Source organism: Felis catus, chromosome D4 (assembly GCF_018350175.1).
Source record: "Felis catus isolate Fca126 chromosome D4, F.catus_Fca126_mat1.0, whole genome shotgun sequence".
In the NCBI taxonomy this organism is placed as follows: domain Eukaryota; kingdom Metazoa; phylum Chordata; class Mammalia; order Carnivora; family Felidae; genus Felis; species Felis catus.
In genome coordinates, this window is record NC_058380.1 from 88,233,613 (window position 1) to 88,257,578 (window position 23,966).

General features: G+C 58.3%; 1 protein-coding gene across 4 annotated transcripts in view; it reads left to right on the forward strand.

The window, feature by feature from the left end:
* Positions 1 to 23,966, forward strand: part of NCS1 (neuronal calcium sensor 1) — a 51,322-nt gene that overhangs the window by 21,183 nt on the left and 6,173 nt on the right. For 3 of the 4 annotated variants that reach the window (XM_023242852.2, XM_045042827.1, XM_045042825.1), the window contains exons 2-7: positions 2,117 to 2,141; positions 14,030 to 14,168; positions 15,518 to 15,596; positions 17,310 to 17,398; positions 17,688 to 17,765; positions 19,527 to 19,644. In XM_023242852.2, coding sequence (XP_023098620.1) covers positions 2,117 to 2,141; positions 14,030 to 14,168; positions 15,518 to 15,596; positions 17,310 to 17,398; positions 17,688 to 17,765; positions 19,527 to 19,625 — 509 coding nt within the window. In that variant the 3' untranslated portion in view covers positions 19,626 to 19,644. Of the gene's footprint in view, positions 1 to 2,116; positions 2,142 to 14,029; positions 14,169 to 15,517; positions 15,597 to 15,722; positions 16,126 to 17,309; positions 17,399 to 17,687; positions 17,766 to 19,526; positions 19,645 to 23,966 lie in introns of those variants that run through there. The other variant, XM_045042826.1, reaches the window with a different exon arrangement.

Sequence of the window (23,966 nt, forward strand, 5' to 3'; positions counted from 1 at the left end):
GCTCCAGAGCGCGGACCCATAAGCTCCCGCCTGTGCCCTGGTGGGTTTCCTGTGTCTCTCCAGGTTTGGGCTTTGCTCATCATCCCCTCCCCGCCCCTGCCGCCTCCCCCCCCCCCCCCCCCACCAGGCGTGCGTGGCAGTCCAGGACAGCTCAGCTCGGGTTCGACCAAGGTCTGCTTCCCTCTCCACCCCCCTCCCCTGCCTGACCCCCTTCCCTCCTTCCACCCTCTGCCCGAACTCTCTTGGAAAATTGCATTCTCTCACACCGGGTCTGGCCGGTCCAGGTAATCGGCACCTCCCGCCCTTGTCATGCCTTCCATGCACCAGCTGTCTGCTCTGGGACGGGCGCCTGGGATGTGGGCTTGTGGGGGGAGGGCTCTGGCAGCGGCCTCCAGGCTTCCCCGGGAGTCTGACCACCCGATTCCAGGCTGTGGGGCAGGCGGCCGAGCCGCACGCCCGAGTTCAGACCCTCACCCCGTCACTTCAGGTCCTGGCCCCTTCGTGCCTCAGTTTCCCCATCTGGAGCCAGGGCAGAGTCACGCTGTCTTCCCTCGGCGCTGTGGTCAGGGCAGCTGAGCCAAAACACAGAGGCCCGGCCCTGGCGCAGAGCCGGGCTTCCAGCGGCCCCTTGGTATCTGGCGCTTCGTACAGGCTCCCTTGGAGCGGCTTTTGGAAAGCGGCCTCCTCGTGTCCAATCAGCCACAGCAATTCAGGGACACCCCCCTGGGCCTCCCTTCCCTTTTCCCTGGGAAGAGATCGCAGTTCTTTTTCTCAGCTGACCTCCCCCTAACACCCACTTTCCTGTCTGTCCCTTCCTTCCTTCCCTCCTTCCTTCCTTCTTTCCCTCCCTCCCTCCTTCCTTCCTCCCTCCCTCCTTCCTTCCTTCCTTCCTTCCTTCTTCCTTCCTTCCTTCCCTCCCTCCTTCCTTCCTTCCTTCCTTCCTTCCTTCCTTCCTTCCTTCCCTCCTTCCTTATTTCCTTCCTTCCTTCCTTCCTTCCTTCCTTCCTTCCTTCCTTCCCTCCCTCCCTCCCTCCTTCTTTCTTCCTTCCTTCCTTCCTTCCTTCCTTCCTTCCTTCCTTCCTTCCTTCCTTATTTCCTTCCTTCCTTCCTTCCTTCCCTCCTTCTTCCTTCCTTCCTTCCTTCCTCCTTCCTTCCTTCCTTCCTTCCTTCCTTCCTTCCTTCCTTCCCTCCCTCCCTCCCTCCACAAGCCTGGACCAAGTCAGCGTCTGTGCCAGAGAATCAGGAGCTCTCACACCGGTTTTGATTGAATTCCCAGGACAGCTCCCCTGGCAGCTACCGTTACTGTTATTCCCGCTTTACAAATGAGGAAACTGAGGCACGGCTTGCTGGAGGCAGTCTCCCGTGGCCACCCCCCCCGGGAGAGTGAGTGCGGCCTCGGAGGTGGTTCGACGCGCTCATTCACTGATTGTAGGGAGAACGCTGGTTTGCCTCCAACCCGAGCCAATGTAGTACTTTTCAGAAAAAAAGAGATTTTTTTTGTTTGTTTCATGGTTCAATAAAGAATGACTCTTTGGGCTTGGCTGGATGTTCGATCACATTATGTGGCTTGTCCCAGGTTTCCGTCCTGGGCGCTGTTCTCGTACTGCCTGTAAAAGAGCCTGGGACCGACCGCTATAAGGAGCTGGAGGGGCAGGCCGAGGAGGGAGGGCGGGGAGGGGGTGCTCGGCCTTTCGGTCCTGGGATCCCCCCGCCTCCCGTACACAGACGGGGCAGCCGGGTGCCCTCTCTGACTCCGCTGCGCTGTGCCAGGACTGCGAGGCGGGGAACAGCGTGTCTTAAATGTTGGCCTGGGGGTGACGCTCCTTCCGGCACCCCTGCATGTGGGAGGCTGCTCTCGCCGGTCCCCGTGGACGCCCAGTGGGCGTCAGGAGGGATAGGCCAGGGTGGCCCCCGCGGGGGTGGCCGGACACGGAGCTCCTGACTGGGACCGGTCACCCCCGGGGCAAGCTCTTACTCAGAGCCGGCAGGTGCCCCAACATGGGGGGCAGGGGCGCCGCGGGGCGGGCTGGGGAGGGCAGGAAGGGGGTCCCCCGGGGCAGCCCGTCCCCTGAGACAGGTCCCAGAGCTAAAAGGCTGCTTCTGTTTTCTCTTGCAGTTACCGAGAAGGAAGTCCAGCAGTGGTGAGTGACTGTTTTTCCCCAAACTGTCGGCGGGGAGGCCTGGGGGCGTTGGCGCTGGCCTGATGGGACGGCAGTCCAGCTGCCCAGGACAGGGGCCCGCGGAGGGGCTTCTGAGAGTGGCTCAGCCACCATCCAAGGGGTTGGATGCCTCTGTTCCCAAGGGACTGATGGAAAGCCACTTGATCGGGGGTGGGGAGGGGTCGTTGGTGAGTCCTTGCTTTCTGCGGCATCTCTAAGGACCACGGGGCCCCGCTCGCCAGAAACGAGTCAGGAGGCTGGGTCCCAGGCCTGGCTTTGTCACTAAAATCGCTGGTGGCCGTGACGAGTCTCTTCCCATTTCCGGGGTTCAGTCACCCCTTCTATTCAGCGTTTTTATTTATTTTTGGGACAGAGAGAGACAGAGCATGAACGGGGGAGGGGCAGAGAGAGAGGGAGACACAGAATCCGAAACAGGCTCCAGGCTCTGAGCCATCAGCCCAGAGCCCGACACGGGGCTCGAACTCACAGACCGCGAGATGGTGACCTGGCTGAAGTCGGACGCTTAACCGACTGCGCCACCCAGGCGCCCCTCACCCCTTCTATTAAGTGATGGGTGAGACTGGACCAGGGATGGCCGATAGGTGCCCTCTTGGATGCCAGCTCTAATCAATCCGTAGCGCTGCCCAGAGTGCCAGGTTAAGAAGGATTCTGAGGCTGTGTGCAGTGGAGCAAATGGGAAGTATACCAGTGGGGGATTAATGGGGGGCGGTACCAGCTTAGTGATGCCCGCCTGGGCTGGGGAGAGGGCAGTGGCATATTGTCTTATCACCTGTGGAACGTAGAGCTGACAGCGGAGGTCACACACTAAGGCAGACCTGAGGTCGGGGCAGGGGGTGGGGGGCGGTGAGGGAGGGGACGAGGCAAGCTTGGGCAACTTCCAGAAAAGTCTGGCGGTTTAGAAATGGACTGGAGAATCCTGACTTGGCCTTTCCTATCCGAGTGACCTAGGGTGACTCTCTGAGCCTCAGTTTCCCCGTGTGTGTGGCGGGAACGATAATGCCCTCCGAAGACATTCCCTGCAAAGGTCGTAGCACGGGGCCCGGGGGACGATGGCCACTGCCAGTGGCCTTCTGCGCACCGTTCAGGGGGAGCCTAGAGATGCGCTCCCCCGCCCTCCATTCACAGCCAGGCCGTGAGGCTCCCGGGCAGCTGTGCGGTGCAGGGCCAGCCTCCCCCAGGGGCCACTCCGTACAGCTCGCTGTCCCTGAGCCCAGGCTGCAGAGGGTGGGAGCTGTGGTTGACCTGCCCAACCCTGCCGGCCCCGCGCTGGACGCCCGGCCGGCTGTTCCCACAGGGGGAGCGGATGTGGGGGGAACAGCCGCCGCCACCTCCCTCCCGCCCCCCCCCCCCCACATCCGAGGACCAACGCGTGGATCTGATCTGCCTCCGACCTCATTTTCACTTTCCTGCTTCCCCAGGGGAGCGTTCCAGAAAGGATCCTACTTCTAGGTCTTTATCTCCAAGGCTTTCCCTTCCAGAACTCGCCTGCCCTTCCTTCCTTGGGCCTTTGTCTACCCCTGTCTCCCTTCTAGAACTCCCCGCCCTTCTTGCCTACCTGCCTAGGCTCTCTGAGCTCTCTTCTCCCAAAGCTCACCTAAGTCACCTCCTCCAGGAAGCCTTCTGGGGTCCCCCATCTGTACATAATCTCCCTCCTTCCCACCTGGCAGCCAGAGGGGCTTTTGCCTAAACCCTCCCTGGAGCTCAGGTGAAGTCCATGCCTCCGGCATGGCTATGTGGGTATGAGAACTGGTTTGGGCTGGCCCTGTTGACCCCTCCAGTCTCACTGCAAACTCCTTTCGCCCTCTGGCCTGCCTGAATTGCTGTCTGTTCCCGAACCCACCTCGCCCTCTGGGGCTTCCTGACCTTTGCTCGGGCTGTCCCCCCTGTTGGGGACACCCCTCCCCCTCTTTGCTTGCCTCCTATCTCCCCACCCTCAAGGCTTCCTCCCTGAAACCCCTGGGCCCTCCGGTTAGCTTCGGGGCCCCCACCACAGCCGGGGACACAGCAGGTAGCATTCACTGCCTCTTTTCCTGGCCCTGAAGGCTGGCCCTGCCCTCTTCACGCCCGTGTCCCCAGAGCCTGGCCATAGTGGGTGCTCAGGCCCCAAGAAGCACACCCCATGCGCTTCCCATACATGGCTCTTGACCCCTGGGAGCTGCCCTGGGGGCCGACACGGTTTATCGTCTTTATGGAAGCTGAGGAAACGAAACAGAGGTGCAGAGAAGGGCCGGGCGGGGAGGAGGGTGGGGCCCGTCCCCTGGCGCCACTGTGTGCCCCGCAGGCTCTCAGACGCGGCCTCATTTTCCTCCTCGCCGTCACCCAGAGGAGTGTGCCATCGTGGCATTTCCTAGACAAGGCCCCTGAGCCCCCCGGGTCCTGCCCTGCTCACACCTGTGTTTCCCCCCGGGAATGCAGGGCCGGGTGGGCTCCCGAACCAGGGCGCTAGGCTTGAGTGCCCGTGCCCCACGTTCTGTTTGAGCAACCTTGAACAACTTCCTGGGCTTCTCGGTGCCTCAGTTTCCCCGCCTGGAGAATGAGGGAGGTGATCTGATTCGCGTGAGACGTCCGGAACAGAGCCCCGTCACCTCCTCTCCGTTAGCGGTGTTGGTGATAATGCTGACGTCGTCACCAACTATAACCCACGGAGCAATCCGGAGACTCAAGGCCCCCTGCTCGTTATGAAGACGGGGAAACTGAGGCCCAGGCAGACGGAACGACTTTCGCCCACTCGCCAAGCTGGTGTGTCAGCTGCCCCCTGCACAAGGGCTCGGCCACGGGAGAGAGTTCCAGGCACAGGGCTTAGCAAGCACAGAGGCTCAGTGGGCTTAGGCTCCGTGTGTTTGAGGAAGCACAGAGGGCCCTGGAGGCTGGCCCGTGGAGAGCAGTTCTTGGGACTCCCGGGACAAAACTGGGGCCCGAGGCCTGGTGACACCCAGTCCCTGTGAGAAGGGGGTTCTCTCTAAAGAGCTTCCAAAGACCAGAACGGATCTTGCTTTGCCGGAAAGTTCTGTGGGCCTCGAACACATGTCTTTTGGTTCATTTTGGTGGCGCCTTCGAGGTTAGGAGGTAGGTGAATCGGTGCCTTTCTCTGGCCCTCCTGGGCCAGCCCACTACCCACCCCACTGTTGTGTTCTAGAATGGCTCTATCCCTTGGGGCGAAGCTAGACCAGGGATGGTTAAACAGGGACACCCCTGCCACCACTGTCTCCACCCGTGCCCACAGCAGACATTGGTAATGGATCACAGATCCCGGCGCTCTGGGTCATCCCCTGCAGTGCCCAGGGCCATCAGTGTCCTTGTTGCGGGCACACAAAACGAACGCATGTTATTATTCCTCCATTGCCCTGAACGTCACTGGTTCGCTGGGGCCGTGGGTGGCCCACTGTTCCCTCTGTCTTTTGCTCAGGAAACAGGTAGGATCCCAAGCGCCCTGGTCCATCTTCAGAGGACCTTTGTCACCAAGCCCCCAGCCAGCACCTTCCTGTTCCAAACAGCTCTCAGGGCCCCCAACACCTGGGGAATGTGCCGATACCCTGCCCTCCCTGGGAAAACACGGGGTTCCCAGGCCTAGTCCACCCGGGGCAGCAAACAGTTTAGGGCTGGGCCGTCTGGGTGGGGGTGGGGAAGCAGGGGGAGGGGCATGCAGAGACCCGCAGGGCCACCGCAGACACTTCCTGTCCCACCTGCAAAGTGCCTGCACGGATCCAGCCAGGACAGCGGCTCCGGCTTCCTCCAGTCTGTCTGTCTGTCTCTCTACACCCCACCCGCTCACTTAAAGCCCCTTAGGGCCTCCCACCGCACTCGGAATAAAGCCCCAACCCCTTCCCTGGCCCTTGGGGCTCCCCGGGGTCTCTCACCCCACCTTCTCCCCCGGCCTCACCGGACACTTGCTACACTTCCTGTCCGTCAGCCACACCAAACTCATTCCTACCTCAGAGCCGCCGTCCTTGCTGTTCCCTCTGCCCCCAGATCTTGGCGTCTCTTCGGAGAGGCCCGCACTGACCACCCAGTCCCTGTTTCTCCAGCATTGGACAGGATCACCTTGTTTTGTGCTGACTTTCAGCAGCCGCTATGCAGCGAGAGAACCCAGGGCCAGGCTTTTTTTTTAAGTTTATTTCTTCATTTTCAGAGAGAGAAAGAGACCATGAGCAGGGGAAGGGCAGAGAGGCTCTGCCCAGCACAGAGCCTGATGTGAGGCTCGATCTCACAACTGTGAGATCACGACCTGAGCCGAAACCCAAGAATCAGAGGCTTAACTGACTGAGCCACCCAGGCGCCCCTAAAGATTTTATTTTATTTTTATTAAAAAAATTTTTTTTTAATGTTTATTTATTTTTGAGACAGAGAGAGACAGAGCATGAACAGGGGAGGAGCAGAGAGAGAGGGAGACACAGAATCTGAAACAGGCTCCAGGCTCCGAGCTGTCAGCACAGAGCCCGACGCGGGGCTCGAACTCATGGACCGTGAGATCATGACCTGAGCCGAAGTCGGACGCTTAACCGACCGAGCCACCCAGGCGCCCCAAGATTTTATTTTTTAAGCAATCTCTACGCCCATTATGGGACTTGAACTCACAACCCCGAGGTCTAGAATCGCACGCTTCACCCGCGGAGCCAGCCGGGTGCCCCAAGGCCCAGGGCTCGAAAGTGATTGTGTGATGGGCCCTGGGCCGGCCAAGGAGAGGAAACAGAGCCGAGAATAGCACTCAATCTCGGCACCGGTCGGGCCCAGGTTGTCAGGAGCGCGGGCCAGGCCACAGCAACGGGGTGGCCAGACCAGCGTCCTCTGGGCTCTCAGACGGCACCAGGTTCCCGCTGCCCTCGGGGTCAACTCTGCACAGCCCTGCGCTGCTGTGCCGCGATCTGTACTTGGAGGGAGGGGGTCGGAGGCTGAGCGGTGAGGCCAGTGTCAGGGTCCACGGCCAGCCTGGGTCCCTGCCCCTTGCTCTCGACCGTCTCCGTTCCCTGAGCATGATTTGTCCCCGTGGACGATCAGGAACCGCACTGGGGGGGCTAAGAAACCGCAGGGGGTCCCGGGCCCTTCCAGATGATTGTGAAATTGCAGCCCCTCGGAGAGCAGAGAGGCAGCAGGGCACACATCACCCCCCCCCTCCCCCCAGCCCGGCCCCGGGCCCTGACGGACAGCACAAGACGGGAGGGAAGCCGGCTGGAAGCTGGCGGTAGGTGCGTGGGTACCTTGGGTGCCAGCATCGTGGGTTGCGGTAGCTTTTTCTCTCGCATTTTCTATTTTCCAAATTTTTCCAAGAAACTAAAGCTCCGGAGGGCAGAGACGCTGGGCCCAGGTGGCCCAGGGCTGGGTGTATGTATGTGGAGTCTGGGTCCAGCCCTTTCCACCTCCGTGGCTCAGGCCGTGGGGGCTCAATCCTGCCGGCTCTTGCCTGGGCAGCCCCCCCCAAAGCCGAAGACAGCGGGGGCTGGGGGGGGGAGGAGAGCAAGGAGGAGAGACGTCATCCTCAGGGGGCGCTGGGACGGGGGTGCCAACGGGAGGGGTGGTTTGCAAAGATCACGGGCGCCGCGGAGACAGCTGGGGCTCGGGGCTGATTGCCGCTGGGGGTGATGCTTCGTCCTTAACCCACCTGTTCCCTGCCTTTCCCACGACAGCGGGCAGCGCTGTACCCTGGACAGGGAGGGACGGGCATGCAGGGAGTTGCGGCCAGCCTCCCACAGGGCCAAGTTCATGGCAAGTGAGAGCAGTGAGTTCGGAAAGTCCCAGCAGCCTGGGGCCTTCGGGTCTCGCTCGGGGGTCTCAGAGAACAGGAAGTTGAATGGGAAAGGGATCCCCGTGTCAGGGCGAGCAGTCATTCATTCCTTCCTTCCTTCACTCACTCACTCAGTCGTTTGTTTAGCACCTACTAGGTGCCAGGCCAGTGCTGGGCGGGGGGGGGGGGGGGGGGGGGGTTGCTGGAGGCAGCTGGGACTGAAGGAGAGTCCCCAAGGGGACACAGGCGTTGGCCCAGGCTGGTGGCGCTGGGGAAGTGTTTTTGTTAAGTGACACGCAGCCTCCCTCGCTCTATGGCATGACACGTTTCTTTTTTTCCCTTTCCCTTTCAAAGAAGCGTAAGAATGCAGTTGTCACATCTGCGACTCTCTCTTTTCGTCCCCGCCCTGTGTCGAAGAGCTGGCCCCCAAACACAGCCAACCCCGTCGGACACCCGTGTGGCCGGAAGCTGCCCGCACGGCGTTCGGGGACGGTGCCTGTCTCCCAGGCTCAGTCCCATAGCTTTCCGTCTGATTCCCAGAGGGGTCCCTGGCCCCCAGAGAGTTAAGAGCCCTGTTCTCGAACACGATTTCAAGACTAGTGACAGGTACAGAGAGAATTGGTTTAATGAAATGTCTTCTTCGTACGTCCGTAAAAAGAAACGAAATATCCCGGTAACTAAGAATGGTTAGAAAAAGGCAAACCTAGGTGGAGGTGTGATGGTAGTTTGGTTCGGTTTTTATTTTTTTTATTATTTGTTTAACGTTTATTTCTTTTTGAGAGAGAGAGAGGGAGGGGCAGGGAGAGAGGGAGACAGAGAATCCCAAGCAGGCTCCACACTGTCAGCGTGGAGCCCGAACTGGGGCTCGAACCCACGAACTGTGAGATCGTGACCTGAGCCGAAGTCAGATGCTTAACCATCAGAGCCACCCAGGCGCCCCTCCCCCCCCGCCCCGCAATAACTTGTAAAAAGTCGCTCATTTTTTGGTGGATAACGGCCGATCGATTTCATGCTTCACCGATGTATCTGGATATAAACAACTCTTAGTATCTCCGATTTGTCGTGTTACAGCCGACACATGTTGCTACAACACATGTTGTGTTTCAGCCGACCGTACCTGTGTTTGATATTTTTATGCCTGATCTAGAACATTCTGTAATGCTTTTAATTACATTTTTTTAACGCGGTGAGGTACACATAATGTGAAATTTACTGGCCTAACCGTTAAGGGCCTCCCTGTATATGCCCCGGGCTAAGTGGCTGGATGCGGCAGGCGCATCAGGGGTCTTTGGTCTGCTGTCAACTCCCCCTTGGGACGGCTGGCCGCTCCGGGCAGCCGGGGCAGGGATGGTGGTGGGATCCAGCCAGGCCTGATGGGGAAGCCTGAGCCCTTCCTTTTCAGTTCTTTGCACTCCAACACAAAAATTTAACTTCTTTATATTACAGAATCCCTGCGTGCTCCGTGCGACCAAAGCGAACCATGAGCACAGAGCTTAGTCATAATAAGTACACGACAAAGATGGGTCCCCAACTCCTTTCTGCCCCACGCGTGGGGCCCTTGTCTGAGGCGGGTGGCCCGTCACAGTGGGTTTTTGCGCGGTGGGCCCCCAGGGCCGTCCGTCCTCGGCGGTGCCTGGGGATTCTGGGGCTGGGCCCCAAGATCCTGCCCTGAGGTCCTGCCTGGGCTGGGCACCCCTGGTTGCCAGTTGGTGGAGGTAACTGACAGCAGCACAGGTTTTGTGTCTCCCCCTCCGTCGGGCCTGACGTGTGCCGGCGGGAACGCCGGGACCACTGTGGCTTCCACCCTGGGCCTGGAAGCAAACAGAAGGCACCAAGGAAAGCAGGCCGACTGAGCGCGTCGGGTCTCGAAGGGCAGGATGCCCCATCCCGGCCCCCTCCCCCCATCCGCCGCAAGCCCGGACGTGTGGCAGAGGGCTCTAGCTCCCGCTGCCTCATTTGCTGGCTGTGCAACTCCGTGTAGCATTTACTGAGCACCTACTGTGTGCCAGGCACGGTGCTGGGCCCCGCAGACTCAGGGCCGGGTGAGGAGGCGTGGTCCCTGTCTCGATGCCCGTGTAACCGCCACACGGGTTACACGAGCCAGTCACCAGGCACAGCTGTACGAGGCGCCACCGAGGCCCGGGCCAGGGGCAGGGGGCTGGGAATATGGCTCCGTCCGTGGTGGCCAGAGAGGGCTTCTCTAAGGGACACGCCGAAACCAAGAATGAAAGGGTAAGTGGGAGTCAGCAGGGGAGGGAGGGGAAGAGTGGGCTGAGCAGAAAGTGTCCTGAGTGAAGGCCCTGTGCCTGGGCCAGACGGAACCTTCCCCAGCCTCCATTTCCCCATCCGCAAAGTGGGCATAATAGTCGTTGCCTCCTGGGCTCCGTGGGACCATTGCGTGAAATCGTGCCTGGAAAGCGCATAGCCGTATGCCTGGCTCTCAGTTGTTTTGCAGAATCACAGACACCGGAAGGGCAGACGCTTGTGTAGACCCCCTCAAGTTCATGGGCTTCCCACAGGCCATCTAGTTCGGTATTTCTCCGCTGGAGTGGTTCTGCTCCCGGGGGGATACGTGGCCTTGTCTGGGGACACTTTTGGTCGTCCTCCCTTGGGAGCAGGTGCTACGGACACCTAGCAGACAGAGGCCTACGTCGTACGGTGCGCAGAATCACCCAACCCCAAATGTCGGTGGTGCTGGGGTGGAGAAACCCTGAGCTGGTCTAAGCCACTTATATACCAGCAGGGGACCTGAGGGGCACTGCAGGGGAGGGGTACACGGGACTGGCATACAAGGCCCTGGACTCCTGGAACGGGTTTTCTGGTGGCAGCATGTCTCAAGGGGGAGGCGGGGGGGTGGGGGGCCCGGGCCTGTCGGAACCTGAGGCCGGGGGCCCTGGGTGGGGGCTGGAGTCACGTCTCTCAGTGACCTTGGAGCCGTGACGGCTCACAGGGTGGGGTGACCGGGGTGTCTGGGACAGCAGATCCCCCCCCATCTCTGCTCTGGCGAGGCAGGGTGCCCCCAACCTTCCCATGATGAACAGCGCTGCACAGCGTTTGGGGAAGCAGGGCTCCAGCACGCGTTTGCACAGGGCGGTTTCTGCCTGGCCGGAGCTCTGATCCTGCTGCTAACTTAACCGTGTGACCCTGAGCCGGTCTGTCTCCCTCTCTGGGCCCCTGCCAATCCACCGAGGGCTGGGAGCCCATCAGTGGTTCTCTTGCCATCTGCAGGAAGCTCTCAAGTGCTGGCCAGGGTCCTCGGGGCTTAGGAAGAAGGCACTGGATAGCTGGGTCTCACTCCGTCCTTGTCTGGCAGTTTGTGTGTTCATGCGTTCGTCTGTCCGTCCGTCCGTCCATCCGTCCATCCGTCCATCCGTCCATCCATCTCCTCGGACAGACATTTACTGAGGGGGTGAGGGAGCAGAGGAACCTGTCAGGCTCTGGGGCAGGCAGGGGTGGGGGGGCCTGGCCAGCATTCCCGGAAGCGACGTCAAAGCTGGGACGAGGTAGGTGAGTGGCTGAGCCCAGTGAAGAGAAAAAAGATGTGTTTTGCGGCCAGAGGGGCCTACGGGTACCAAGGCCTGGAGGCCGGAGATAGTATGGCACGTTCTAGAAAGTGTGGCTGGGTGTGGAATATGGAGGTGGTTGGCAAGAGGAGGCTGGGCCCGGGGTTGCTTCCTGGGGATGGGCTTCCTGGGGCCCTCTGCAGGGGTACCTGGACAGTCCCCCTACCCCAGAAAGGCTCCCCACGGAGGCTGGCCTCCCCGCGTCCCCGCCTGCCCCCAGCTATCACTGCAGGGCCCCCACTGTAGCTGCTCTCAGCTCTGGGGGTTCCTGCAGCCAAGCAAACCGCCCCCCCCACTCAGGAGCCACCCGCAGGGACCCTCTAGGAGCGGCTTTTGTCTTCTCTCCATTGTTTTTAACAGGCTTTCAGGATCACTTAAATACCACACATCCATTGTGGGGCAGTGAGAAGCCTGCGGGGGGGGGGGGGGGGGGCCCATCCCGCCCCGAGTGATCTGGTGGCTGGAACGTGCCCCCGCACGGCCCCCACACGGGCACCAGGCCCGTCCCCTCCTCCTGCCCAGGGACCTGTCTTGGCCAGGAGGCCTGGAGTCACGGATCAGGTCTTGTCCCTAAAACGCCCCTTCTCCCTGGCCGTGCGTCCTGCCCGGGTATGAAGTTGGGGCCCAGAGCACCCAGCTGGGAAGGAGGCTTTAGGGGAGGGTCCTGCGGGAGGCCGGGTCCCTTCCTGGTACCTGCGGTGGGAGGGGCACCCGACCTCTTGCCTCCGCGCCTTCATCGGTGAACCCCGCATCGCTGAACCCACCGCGTAGGGCTGGGGTGGCGACTGAGGGAGGAACGGCCGCTGAAGGCTGAGCTCAGCGCCTGGCATGGGGCAGAGGGCGAGATGGGGCAGCCGTCCCATTCCTGAGCAGGGACCTGGCCTCCCTGGGCCTCTGCTCCCTGCAGGTGTCCGGTGGGAGATGGGGAGGGGCACGGAGGCCTGGCCTCCTTCACGGCCTCCTGCTGGCTGTGGGCGTCCACCCCGGCCCGACCCCCCTCCCCCGTTCCATCTTCCCGCCTCCCCCTCACCCACCAACCCCCATCCTGTTAACATCTGGCGTCCGTCGTGCAGGCTGACGATCCCCGGGTGTCCTGTGGGTCCCTTTAGGTCCTTGTATGTGCAGCACCCACCCAGGCCCCTCAGATTGTGCCCTGTGGGTGGGAGGGCAGCGGCCTCTCCACGTGCGACCTCTATGAATGGGCCCCCGCCACGGTGCCACTTCCCAGGGCCGGGCACAGGGTGCCCGGAGTCCTCTCCCTAGACATGAGGGGAGAAGGGCGCCTTCACAAGGGTCTCAGGACGGAGCAGTGGGGCAGGTGGTAGTCTCGGCGACTCCGTGGCTCGGAGCAACTGGCCTCAGCCCCGGTCTGGGTTGCGAGGACGTGCAAGTCGGCCCCTCCCGGGCCTCAGCTTCCTCATCCCCCAAATGGGCTTCCTGGCAGGCTCGCTCGCTCGCTGGCCGTCGTGGGCGTTCCGGGAGAGTGGGTTTGCAGAGAGTGGCCCAGCGAGGTAAGGGCTGGGAACAGATAATCGCTGATGCCCTGCTGGCTTCCCTTGGTGCTAGGAATCTTCCTCCTCCAAGGAATCCTCCTCCAGCTGGGTTGCTAAGCTACGCCCAGGCGCCGACTCGCCAACTGGTTTACGACAGCCCGTCTGAGTTCATAATACAAAAGATCATGCTACTGATGGCTTTTTTTGTGCCCAGCCCTATGTTAAGGATGCTACGTCATCCTCTCATCTGAGGCCGACAAGACAGACGTGGCAGCCGTCCCTTTTTAGGGACGAGGAGACTGAGGCTCAGGGGGGTAAAGACACTTGGCCAAGGTTGCACAGCCAGCAAATGGCAAAGCCGGGGTTTGGGCTCCAGAGCCGTGCGGCGGTCAGCTAGCTGCTTAGCTGCAGAATCCTGGGCCGGGCGCTGGGAATACAGCGGGGGGACAAACCAGGGTGCCCTCTGAGCTTGCTGCCCCGCTCCTGTGTCTCTTAGCACGGATCCCCGCGAACAGACGTGGGGGAGAGGGGGGTGTGCGTAGTGGGGGGGCGGGGTGCAAGCATGTGGGAGGAGCCAGCTGCTGGCCCCATATGGTGGCTCTGCCCACCAGCGGTACCACCGGCACCGCCAGCCTGCCCCCGCTCTGTGGTGCCAGGAGGGGCTCAGCGGAGACGGTGGGGAGGCAGGGGTGCCCCGGTGTAAGAGCGTGACTTTAGGGGAGCTCGTTCGGGTGAGTTTTGTTTCAGCCCCGCTGTGTGGAGTGCAGGGCTGCGGGGGTAGGGGGGTGGCAGGTGCTCTGTGCGCGGTGTGCAGGTTAATTTTCACGGCGACTCTTATTCCCCCTGGTACGCACGAGGCTCAGAGAGGTGCCGTCACCCGTCCCAGGTCACGCAGCTAGCCAGAGGCAGAGGGGGGATGAGCCCGTGCTGCACAGTGTCCAGGCCTGTGCCTCCCCCCCCCCCACGTGGCACTGTCTCCCTGAACGGGATTCACAGCCTTCCGGGGACGCTGGCAGGTGGGTGGGTGATGCTGGCGCCTCTTTGACCCTCTCTCGCCCGGTCTGCCGCCTCCAGGTACAAAGGCTTCATCAAGGACTGCCCCAGCGGGCAGCTGGATGCCGCAGGCTTCCAGAAAATCTACAAGCAATTCTTCCCATTCGGAGATCCCACCAAGTTTGCTACGTTTGTTTTCAACGTCTTTGACGAAAACAAGGTGAGCCGGGGATTGACAGGGCCTGCGCACTGGGGGGGGGGGGTGCTCAGCTCCCCCCTCCCCTCCCCCCCCCCCCCCCCCCCCCCCCCCCCCCCCCCCCCGGCTCGGCTCCCGCAGGCACCCGCAGCGTCTCCACACCCACACTCCGCTGCCGATGTTCCCTTCTGGAGGAGGAACACACATACGTGTGCACACGCGCGCGCACACACACACAAACGCACCGACGCACGCACATGCACACCAATGCGCGCGCGTGTCCCAGACGCACGCACTTCCACCTGCGCCGCACGGAGACGGGTACGCACGCCCGTACCGCGCAGGCGCGCACGTACACACAGACGCACACGCACACGCACGCACGCCTTGCCCTTGCTCACGCGAGCACAAAATGCAGATCCCTGCAGGGACCGTAGCAGGATTTAGAGCCGCAGCGGACACTTACTGAATATTTACCGCGTGCTCAGCTTTTCCCGTGGATCGTTTTGAGTGAGGTTTTACCACCAAGCACCTCTGGGGCACGTCCTTTGAATACCCCCGTTTTGCAGATGGGGAAACTGAGGCTCTGAGCAGCACACAGCGTGGGATCTTTTGTGCCTGGCTCCTTTCGCGGAGCGTCATGTTTTCAAGGCTTCTCTGTGCCGGGAGCGTGTGTCCCCTCCCGGCGATGGCCGTGCTGACCTGTGGCGTATCCGCTGTGGGGCGCCCGCCGTCCTCGGCACCCTGGCCCACGCCTGCATTTTTCCAGGCTCCCTCCTGTTCATGGGGGACTTACCAGAACTCGATTTCACACTCTGGACTTCGGGCCCTCGGATGGTTTCCGTTCTGTCGTGCCCTGGCTTTCTCCCCCAGGTGCCCTCAGGCTGACAGTCACACTGCTTGGCCCTGGGAAGAGCTCTGCCCTCTCCGGGCCTCAGTTTCCCTATTGGCAAAACAAACAGGTAGGATTAAACAGTTGAGGGCCCTGCGCTCCTCAGAAGCCTCTGAGCCTGTAGTTTGAAGCGAGGAGAAGGGGTTTCCAGACTCTTGCCCAGAGAGGGGGTGTGTGTGTGTGTGTGTGTGTGTGTGTGTGTGTGTGTTAGTGATGACTTCTGGCTCTTTCTCCCATCACATGTGGAGTTGGGCTCTGCCTTGAGCCTCAGTCCTTCTTCTGTCCTTCCTACCTGACCTGACCCATCTGTAATCGTCCCCCCCTCCCCGCATCCCTTGTCCCTTCTCCCCCACCCTCCCCGTTTGGGTGTCCCTTAGCCGTGGGGTATTTGGTACCTGCCACTGCCCATCAGGCGCCCGAGGTCAAGCCTGACGGGTGACCCGGTGCTGACTGCGGCCGCCCCACCCCTCTCTCCTGTCAGGACGGGCGAATTGAATTCTCCGAGTTCATCCAGGCACTGTCGGTGACCTCGAGGGGCACCCTGGACGAGAAGCTGAGGTGTAAGTCCTGTCCCCGGGTTCCGTCGGGCGCACACTGGCTGGTCCCAGGCTGGAGGGAAGCCAAAGAAGCGGGCCAGGCCGTCTGTCCAGGGCTGAGAGAGCGGCACAGATGTCCTGCCTTTCCAGGTCAAGGGAACTTTCCTGAAGGTGGCTGTGTAGGAGGAACGTGGCTTAGCGAGGCACGGTGGACAGACGGGGCAGGCAACAGGTGCAGACACGGGCCACGGGCAGCTTAGCGTCGAGTTAAAAGGCCCGATGCCAGCGCTGGCCGCACCCCTGGGGAACTCACTGTTTTGACGACTGGTCTCACTCATTCACTTCATTCACTCATTCACCCACCAGATACCAGCCCAACTCGGCCACGTGTGCGGGCCAGGAGGCGGGGACTCCACGGGGGAATCTGATAGGCAGGCACCTGCTCTCACCAGTGTCAGTGTGGCATGGGGACTTTATTTTTAGAAATCCCATAAAACTGCAGCCGAGGCAGGAAGGAGTGGGTGAGCCGACAGGAGAGGATCTGTGAAGAGTCAGGGGCTGAGGGGCGCCTGGGTGGCTCAGTCGGTGAAGCGTCCGACTTCGGCTCGGGTCACGATCTCGTGGTCTGTGAGTTCGAGTCCCACGTGGGGCTCTGTGCTGACAGCTCGGAGCCTGGAGCCTGCTTGGGATTCTGTGTCTCCCTCTCTCCCTGCCCCTCCCCCGCTCATGCTCTGTCTCTCTCTCTCTCTCAAAAATAAATAAACATTAAAATTTTTTTTAAAAAGATCAGGGGCTGAGCTGGGGCCAGGGGAGAGCTGGCCGGGGTGGGAGGAGGGCAGAGGGTTGCAGGCAGGGGAAGAGCATGTCCGAGGCCCCAGGGGGGGAGAGTTCCAAGCTGGAACACGGGGTGCAAAAGGGAGTCTGGAGAGGGGATGGGAACCGCTAAGCCAGAACTCCCCGCTCTCCTGGACCTTGACACTGCGTTGCGTTGGTAACAAGAAATGCCTGCAGTTTCTTTCTCTCTCTCTCTCTTTTTTTTTTTTTTTTTTTTTTTTTAGGAATAAAGGAGGATTTTATTCATGTAAAAGCTATACCCCGCCCCCATCCTGGGGGTATTATTTGATTTTCTGAGTCAACCATAGCAGGAAGCTGCATGATTGTGGATGGGCCGTGGGTGGAGAGGAGGGCGCGTCGTGAGGGGGTCCTCCTGGTCCCTACCCCACTCAGCCCCGGCCTCAGCCTCCACCCTGGCAGACCCAGAGCCCCCTTCCTTTCTACTTTTGGTTTCTTTCTTTCCTGCTTTTTTTTCTTTTTTTCTTTTTTTTTAGTTTATTTATTTATTTGAGAGAGAAAGATAGACAACAAGCAGGGGAGGGGCAGAGAACGGGAGACAGAGGATCCGAAGAGGGCTCGGCGCTGACAGCAGAGATGTGCTGATGTGGGGCTTGAACTCACTCACGGAACCGTTTGATTGTGGCCTGAGCGGAAGTCAGAAGCTTAGCCGGCTGAGCCACCCAGGCGCCCCGGGTTTCTTTTTTGTTTCTAAACCCTAGTTGAAATGGTGTGTATGTCAATGTGCGTGTGTCTGTCTGTCCATCCGCTTGTCCTGATGTGAATCCTCGTTGCCGATGAGTGTTGGGGCCCTTGGTCTCCCCTGTGTGCTGAGGGGCAGGAGGAAGGGGCGTGGCCCAGCCTGCCCTGCTCCAGGGTGACCCCGCCCCGGCTGCTTGCTCCCAGGGGCCTTCAAGCTCTACGATCTGGATAACGACGGCTACATCACCAGGAACGAGATGCTAGACATTGTGGACGCCATTTACCAGATGGTGGTGAGGCCTGGGCCCGATGGGGTGGGAGCGGCAGGAGGGGCGTCACATGTAGGGACAGGGCCTGGCCGCACAGCCGCTCTCCTGCCCGGGGTGAGAGTTGGCCAGGGGAGGGGTGGCGGGCAGGGGCCACCGCCGCAGTGGGGCCGGAGGGGGCCGAGTGTTCTAGAGCCGGACTGCAGAGAGGGTAGAGGTGTGGGGAGGGGGAGCAGTCGGCATCTAGAAGGAGCCCAGATCTGGGAGGCAGATTTCTGGCCGGGAACCCACCGCCCACCTTGTCTCTCCCTGGCAGGGGAACACCGTGGAACTCCCCGAGGAGGAGAACACCCCGGAGAAGAGGGTGGACCGGATCTTCGCCATGATGGACAAGGTGAGCCCGGGGTGGGGGGAGACTGGTCCTCGGCCAGGTAAGGCGTGGGCCGGCAGTGGAGACCCTTATAAATTTTTTTTTTTTCAACGTTTATTTATTTTTGGGACAGAGAGAGACAGAGCATGAACGGGGGAGGGGCAGAGAGAGAGGGAGACACAGAATCAGAAACAGGCTCCAGGCTCTGAGCCATCAGCCCAGAGCCCGACGCGGGGCTCGAACTCCCAGACCGCGAGATCGTGACCTGGCTGAAGTCGGACGCTCAACCGACTGCGTCACCCAGGCGCCCCTGGAGACCCTTATAAATGCACGGATGTTCAGGGCAGTGGCTTGGCCTGCTGAGATATCCACTGGTCGCCTGCTGTCCCCATCAGATGCCCAGAGTGTTAAATAAGTTTCCCTGACACTTTTTCTTCTCTCAATTAGGAGAGGGGCAGCTTTTTTTTTTTTTTTTAAGTTTATTTATTTTTGGCAGAGAAAGAAAGAGAGAGAGAGCACAAACAGGAGAGGGGCAGAGAGAAAGGGAGACACAGGATCCGAAATGGGCTCTGCTCTGAGTGCGGAGAGCCCAATTCGGGGCTTGAACTCACAGACCGTGCGATCGTGGCCTGAGCCAAAGTCGGGCGCTTAACGGACTTGAGTCGCCCAGGCGCCCCAGCCTCCACTGAGATTCTTAACCTTTTTTACTTCTTGCCATGGGCCCCTCTGACATATTGGAGATGTCTGTGGGCACCTGAGAATAATGATTTTCAGTGTATCCAATCAAATCCATGGGGTTGAAAAGGAAGGTAATGATTTGGGAATGTAGCCATCAAAATACTATTTTATTTTATTTTACTTATTTATTATTTTTTTTTATTTACCTTGGAGACAGAGAGAGAGTGTGAGTAGGGTAGGGGCAAAGAGAGACGGAGACCCAGAATCCAAAGCAGCTCCAGGCTCCGAGCTGTCAGCACAGAGCCCGACGCGGGGCTCGAACTCATGGGCCGTGAGATCATGACCTGAGCCGAAGTCGGTCACTCAACCGACTGAGCCACTCAGGTGCCCCTTTATTTTTTTAATGTTTATTTTAGAGAGAGAAAGGGAGAGAGAGAGAGAGAGAGAGCGAGCGAGTGCGTGAGCAGGGGAGGGGCAGAGAGAGAGGGAGACAGAGGATCCAAAGCGGGCTCTGCATTGTCAGCACAGACCCCCGTGTGGGTCTCAGACTCACAGATCTCCGAGACCGTGACCTGAGCTGAGTTCAGATGCTCAACTGACAGTCGCCCAGGCGCCCCTCTGGGAGTGGTTTAAATGCCCTTGCGAGAGTGACTCCAGAGAAATGCATTCGGCTCTCAGCCCTTTGGAATTAACTGCCATTTACGGGATTTAATGGCCGTGATAGCAGGTATGAAGTTAGGGGCGCTCGAAGGCTGCTGAGCACTTTGCACATCTTAGGCTCCCAGAGCCGTCACCCCGGTGCCCTGAGGAAGCCACGTAGTAGTTACCTCTCGTGCCCAGGTGAGGAAACCGGGGCCCGGGGAGGTGGAACACGTGCCCAAGGTCACCCTGCCGGCAAGCGCCCAGGTCTGTCTGATGCCCGAGCCCTCTTACCTAGTGAGCGACACCGCCTCCCTCCTGACCTGACTTTGTTTCAAAGCTGTCTCTCGGCCAGTCCCGGGCCGGGCTTGGGGAGGGGATGTTCGGGGTCCGGCCCAGAGGCCCCTCTCCTCAGAGGCTGGTCGTCCCTCCACCTTTAGCTGTCTGTCTTTCTCTCTCTGCTTGCAGAACGCCGACGGGAAGCTGACCCTCCAGGAGTTCCAGGAGGGATCCAAGGCAGACCCCTCCATTGTGCAGGCGCTGTCCCTCTATGACGGGCTGGTATAGTCCACGGCCCAGAGCCGGGGTGAGTGGAGGGGGACCTGGGGCCTGGGGTGGGGGGCGGGGCAGGACACCTCCGTTCTGGAAGAGAACTGTCTCCCTTTTTCTTCCTCGTTCTCTCCTTCCTCTTCTCTCTGCCTCTTCTCTGTTATGCGTCGTAGAGAGAATCCCAGGCAGGCACCATGCTGAGTGCGGAGCCTGACGCGGGGCTCGATCCCACGACCCCGGGATCATGGCCCGAGCCAAAATCAAGAGTCAAACGCTCAACCGACTGAACCACCCAGGCGCCCTGAAATTCACAGGGGTTTTGTAGATTAATCATATATCTATGATCCTGCTAATGTCATTTGTCAAATCTGAGAGTCTGCCTTTGATTCTTTGGGACTTTCTAGGCTTTCTTTCTTTCCCTGCTTTCTTTCCGTCATCTGTTTCTTTGCCCTGCTTCCTCGCACTGGCTGGGCCTGCGGCACAGTGCCCCCTAGGAGTAGAGAAGATGAGCATTCCTGTCTCACTCTTGGTCTTGGGGGAAAAGTTTCCGGAATTGACTATTAGATTAGTTAATTTAGAATTAATCTGGTAATTATTATTAGGATGTCTGGTATAGGTCTTCTGCTGGAAGGTTTTATCAGATTTAGAAAGTTTCCCTTTCTAGTTCGCCAGGAATTGTTTTTTATTTTATTTTAATTATTTTTTACTTATTTTTATTTAAAAAAAATTTTTTTTTTCAACGTTTATTTATTTTTGGGACAGAGAGAGACAGAGCATGAACAGGGGAGGGGCAGAGAGAGAGGGAGACACAGAATCAGAAACAGGCTCCAGGCTCTGAGCCATCCGCCCAGAGCCTGACGCGGGGCTCAAACTCACGGACCGGGAGATCGTGACCTGGCTGAAGTCGGACGCTTAACCGACTGCGCCACCCAGGCGCCCCATATTTTTTACTTTTTTTTAAACGTTTATTCATTTCTAAGAGACAGAACAGAGCGTGAGCAGGGGAGGGGTCCATGAGACAGAATCCAAAGCAGGCTCCGGGCTCTGTCTGGGCGGTCAGCACAGAGCCCGACGCGGGGCTCGAACTCACGGACCTCGAGACCATGACCTGAGCCGAAGTCGGCCGCTCAACCGACTGAGCCACCCAGGCGCCCCGTGGTTTTTGAATGCTAAGTCACCCTTGCGTTCTCAGAATAAAACTCCACTTCCGGAGGTGTGCTCATCCTTTTGATGTATCGTCAGATTTGGTTTGCTGATAACTTTCTTCCGGAGGCTTATGCCATTCCGAAGCTTTTCTGGTGATGAGGGTGGTGACTGTTTTACACAAGAAATCCTTTTCCACTGAAGACACGTCACACAACAGGTTGAGGGGCTCCTGGCTGGCTCAGTCCGGTGGAACACGTGACTCTTGATCTCAGGGTCGTGAGTCTGAGCCTCGCGCTGGGTATACCTAAAAATAAGATCTTAAAAAAAATATACATGTTGAAGAAGAACACCTGCCTACAAAAAGTTTATTTTTACAAGCCTTCGTGTATTCCCCAGATAGAACCGCTGTGCGCGTTTTTGTGTCCGGGGTGATTCAAAAAGAATTGAACGCTCACAAAAACTGAATCCTCAGTAACTGGGTCAGCCTGGGGATAGGTAATCAAACCGGTTTCTAAAGGAATCATCACAGTCCCTTCTCTAATCTCAGAAGAGCCCAGTGTGTGCCTCTGGATCCCACGGTGCGTATGATCCTCTATCACATCTCCCAGAGGCTCCTTTTTTTTCTTTTTTAAAATTTTTTTTAACGTTTATTTATTTTTGAGACAGGGAGAGACAACATGAACGGGGGAGGGGCAGAGAGAGAGGGAGACACAGAATCTGAAACGGGCTCCAGGCTCCGAGCCGTCAGCACAGAGCCCGACGCGGGGCTCGAACTCACGGACCTCGAGATCGTGACCTGAGCCGAAGTCGGCCGCTTAACCGACTGAGCCACCCAGGCGCCCCTCCCGGAGGCTCCCTTTGTGTGGTAAATGTCGCCAGTGGCCTCCGTGGCAGCTGTCACGTGACAATGTTGCTTGGTCTCCTGCAGGCCGTGGGAGAAGCGGTCGCACAGAGGTTCTTGATGTTTCTGTCCCCCAGAAAAAGTCACATGGCGTCATTAGTCTCTTTACGGCAGGTGATTATTTTGGAATCACCCTAATTGTTTCCGTCTCACGGTTTTCTGTGAACACATATGGGTTTGTATTTCCCCAGCAGCAGTGAGCTCATAACCATATGTTGGCGGTTGGTTTTTTTGTTTTTTGTTTTTAATGAACAACTTATAGGGAATGTTTCTGTTTTCTTTTGGCAACTTAACACTAGGAAAAGAGACTTTTTTAATAGTTTTATGTTTATTTTTGAGAAAGAGAGAGAGAGAGAGAGAGAGAAGAGAAAGGGAGGGGCAGAGAGACAGGGAGAGGGGACCTGAAGTGGGCTCTGTGCTAACAGCAGAGAGCCCGACACGGGGCTCGAACTCATGAGATCACGACCTGAGCCCGAAGTCAGACGCTTAACCGACTGAGCCACCCAGGTGCCCCAAGAAAAGAAATTAAAAAAAGAATTTTTTTTTCATGTTTATTTATTCTTGAGAGTCAGAGAGAGAGAGAGAGAGAGAGAAACAGAGCGTGACTAGGGGAGGGGCAGAGAGAGAGGGAGAGAGGGAGACCCAGAATATGAAGCAGGCTCCAGGCTCTGAGCTGTCAGCGCAGAGCCCGACGCGAGGCTTGAAGTCATGAACCGCAAGATCATGACCTGAGCCAAAGTCAGACGCTCAGCCGACTGAGCCACCCAGGCGCCCCCAAAGAAAAGAGATTTTTAACATATTTTACCCAACTTGGCACAAAGTCCACTTCATGCTGTGTCTACACTGGCTTTCCTTCACACCATTTATGGAGGGACCCATTTTACCCTCACCGGCAACATGGCGGCCGAAAATATGCTACTTTATTTTCATGACAGACTTTTCACACAACCTTCCTATAAGCTCGCCCTGAAAATTGCCTTCCTCCTTTTCTTAGGCTTGTCCTCAAACCTCCTGGATGGTAATTATATCCAACTTGTGTTCCATCATTTCATATTTATTCACAGATTCCTGATGTATCATAATTGTTAGATAAGCTCCTGTTATATAATTCACTGAACCGCTGAGGAACGGAGATCCTGTATATTTCCTGCATCGGTAAACATGTTCGAGGCCATCATTTCTAATAGCTGCATAGTGTTCTGTTGCGTGGCTGGGCCGTACTTGACCTAGGCCTGTGCTTGGGACACGTAGGTTGTTGGAAATCTTAAGGTGGATTTTGTTGTTGTTGTTTATTTATTTATTTTGAGAGAGAGAGTGTGTGCGCTTGTGAGCAGGGGAGGGGCGGAGAGAGAGAATCCCAAGCAGGCTCCGTGTTGTCAGCACAGATCCCAATGCGGGACTCGAACCCGTGAACCTATGAGATCATGAGTAGAGCTGAAATCAAGAGTCAGACACTTAACTGACTGAGCCACCCAGGTGCCCCATGAGGTGGATTTTTTAAAAACTTCTGTTGTTGTTTTTATTTATGAGAGTGAGAGAGACAGAGTGCAAGCAGGGAAGGGACAGAGAGAGAGGGAGACGCAAAATCCGAAGCGGGCTCCAGGCTCCGAGACATCAGCACAGAGCCCGACGCGGGGCTCAAACCCACGAACCGCGAGATCGTGACCTGAGCCGAAGTCGGGCGCTCAACCGACTGAGCCCCCCAGGCGCCCCAAGATAACATTTCTTTATATAGAGTCCGTAATAGCGAAAAAAAAAAACCCAGTACTAATTCCCTGATACCCCCCGGTCTGCAGCTAAGCGAGTCTTCCCATTTCCTGTGGCCTCGCAATGTTTTGTTTCTTGGAAACAGAATCAGAATGAATTCCACCTATTGTAATTGGCTGATAGGTCTCTCACGTTCATTTTAATGTCTCCCCCCCCCCTTTCTTTTGCTTTGCTATTTGTCGAGAAATACATTCCGTGGAGTCTCCTACCTCGCGGTTTGCTGATTGGGCCCCCGTGGGTCGTTTTAACACGTTCTTCAGTTTCCTGTTCTTCCTGGAAATGGGCACTTAGATGGGCAGGCTTGCCCGGCACTCACTTTGACCCACTTTTGACGAGAGCACCTCCCGAGGGGGGCTTTGTGTGTCCACCAGGCATCACGTGAGGTCTGGTGACGTCGGCAGCCACTGGTGACAAGCCCTTCATTCATTCGTTCATTCACGCATGCGTGCATTCATTCATTCGTTCAGTAGGTGGTGTTCCAGAGCTGTCCGTCCTTCTTTGTGGTTAGCTCGGTTGTTTACTGGGAAACTTCCCCCCTCATCGAT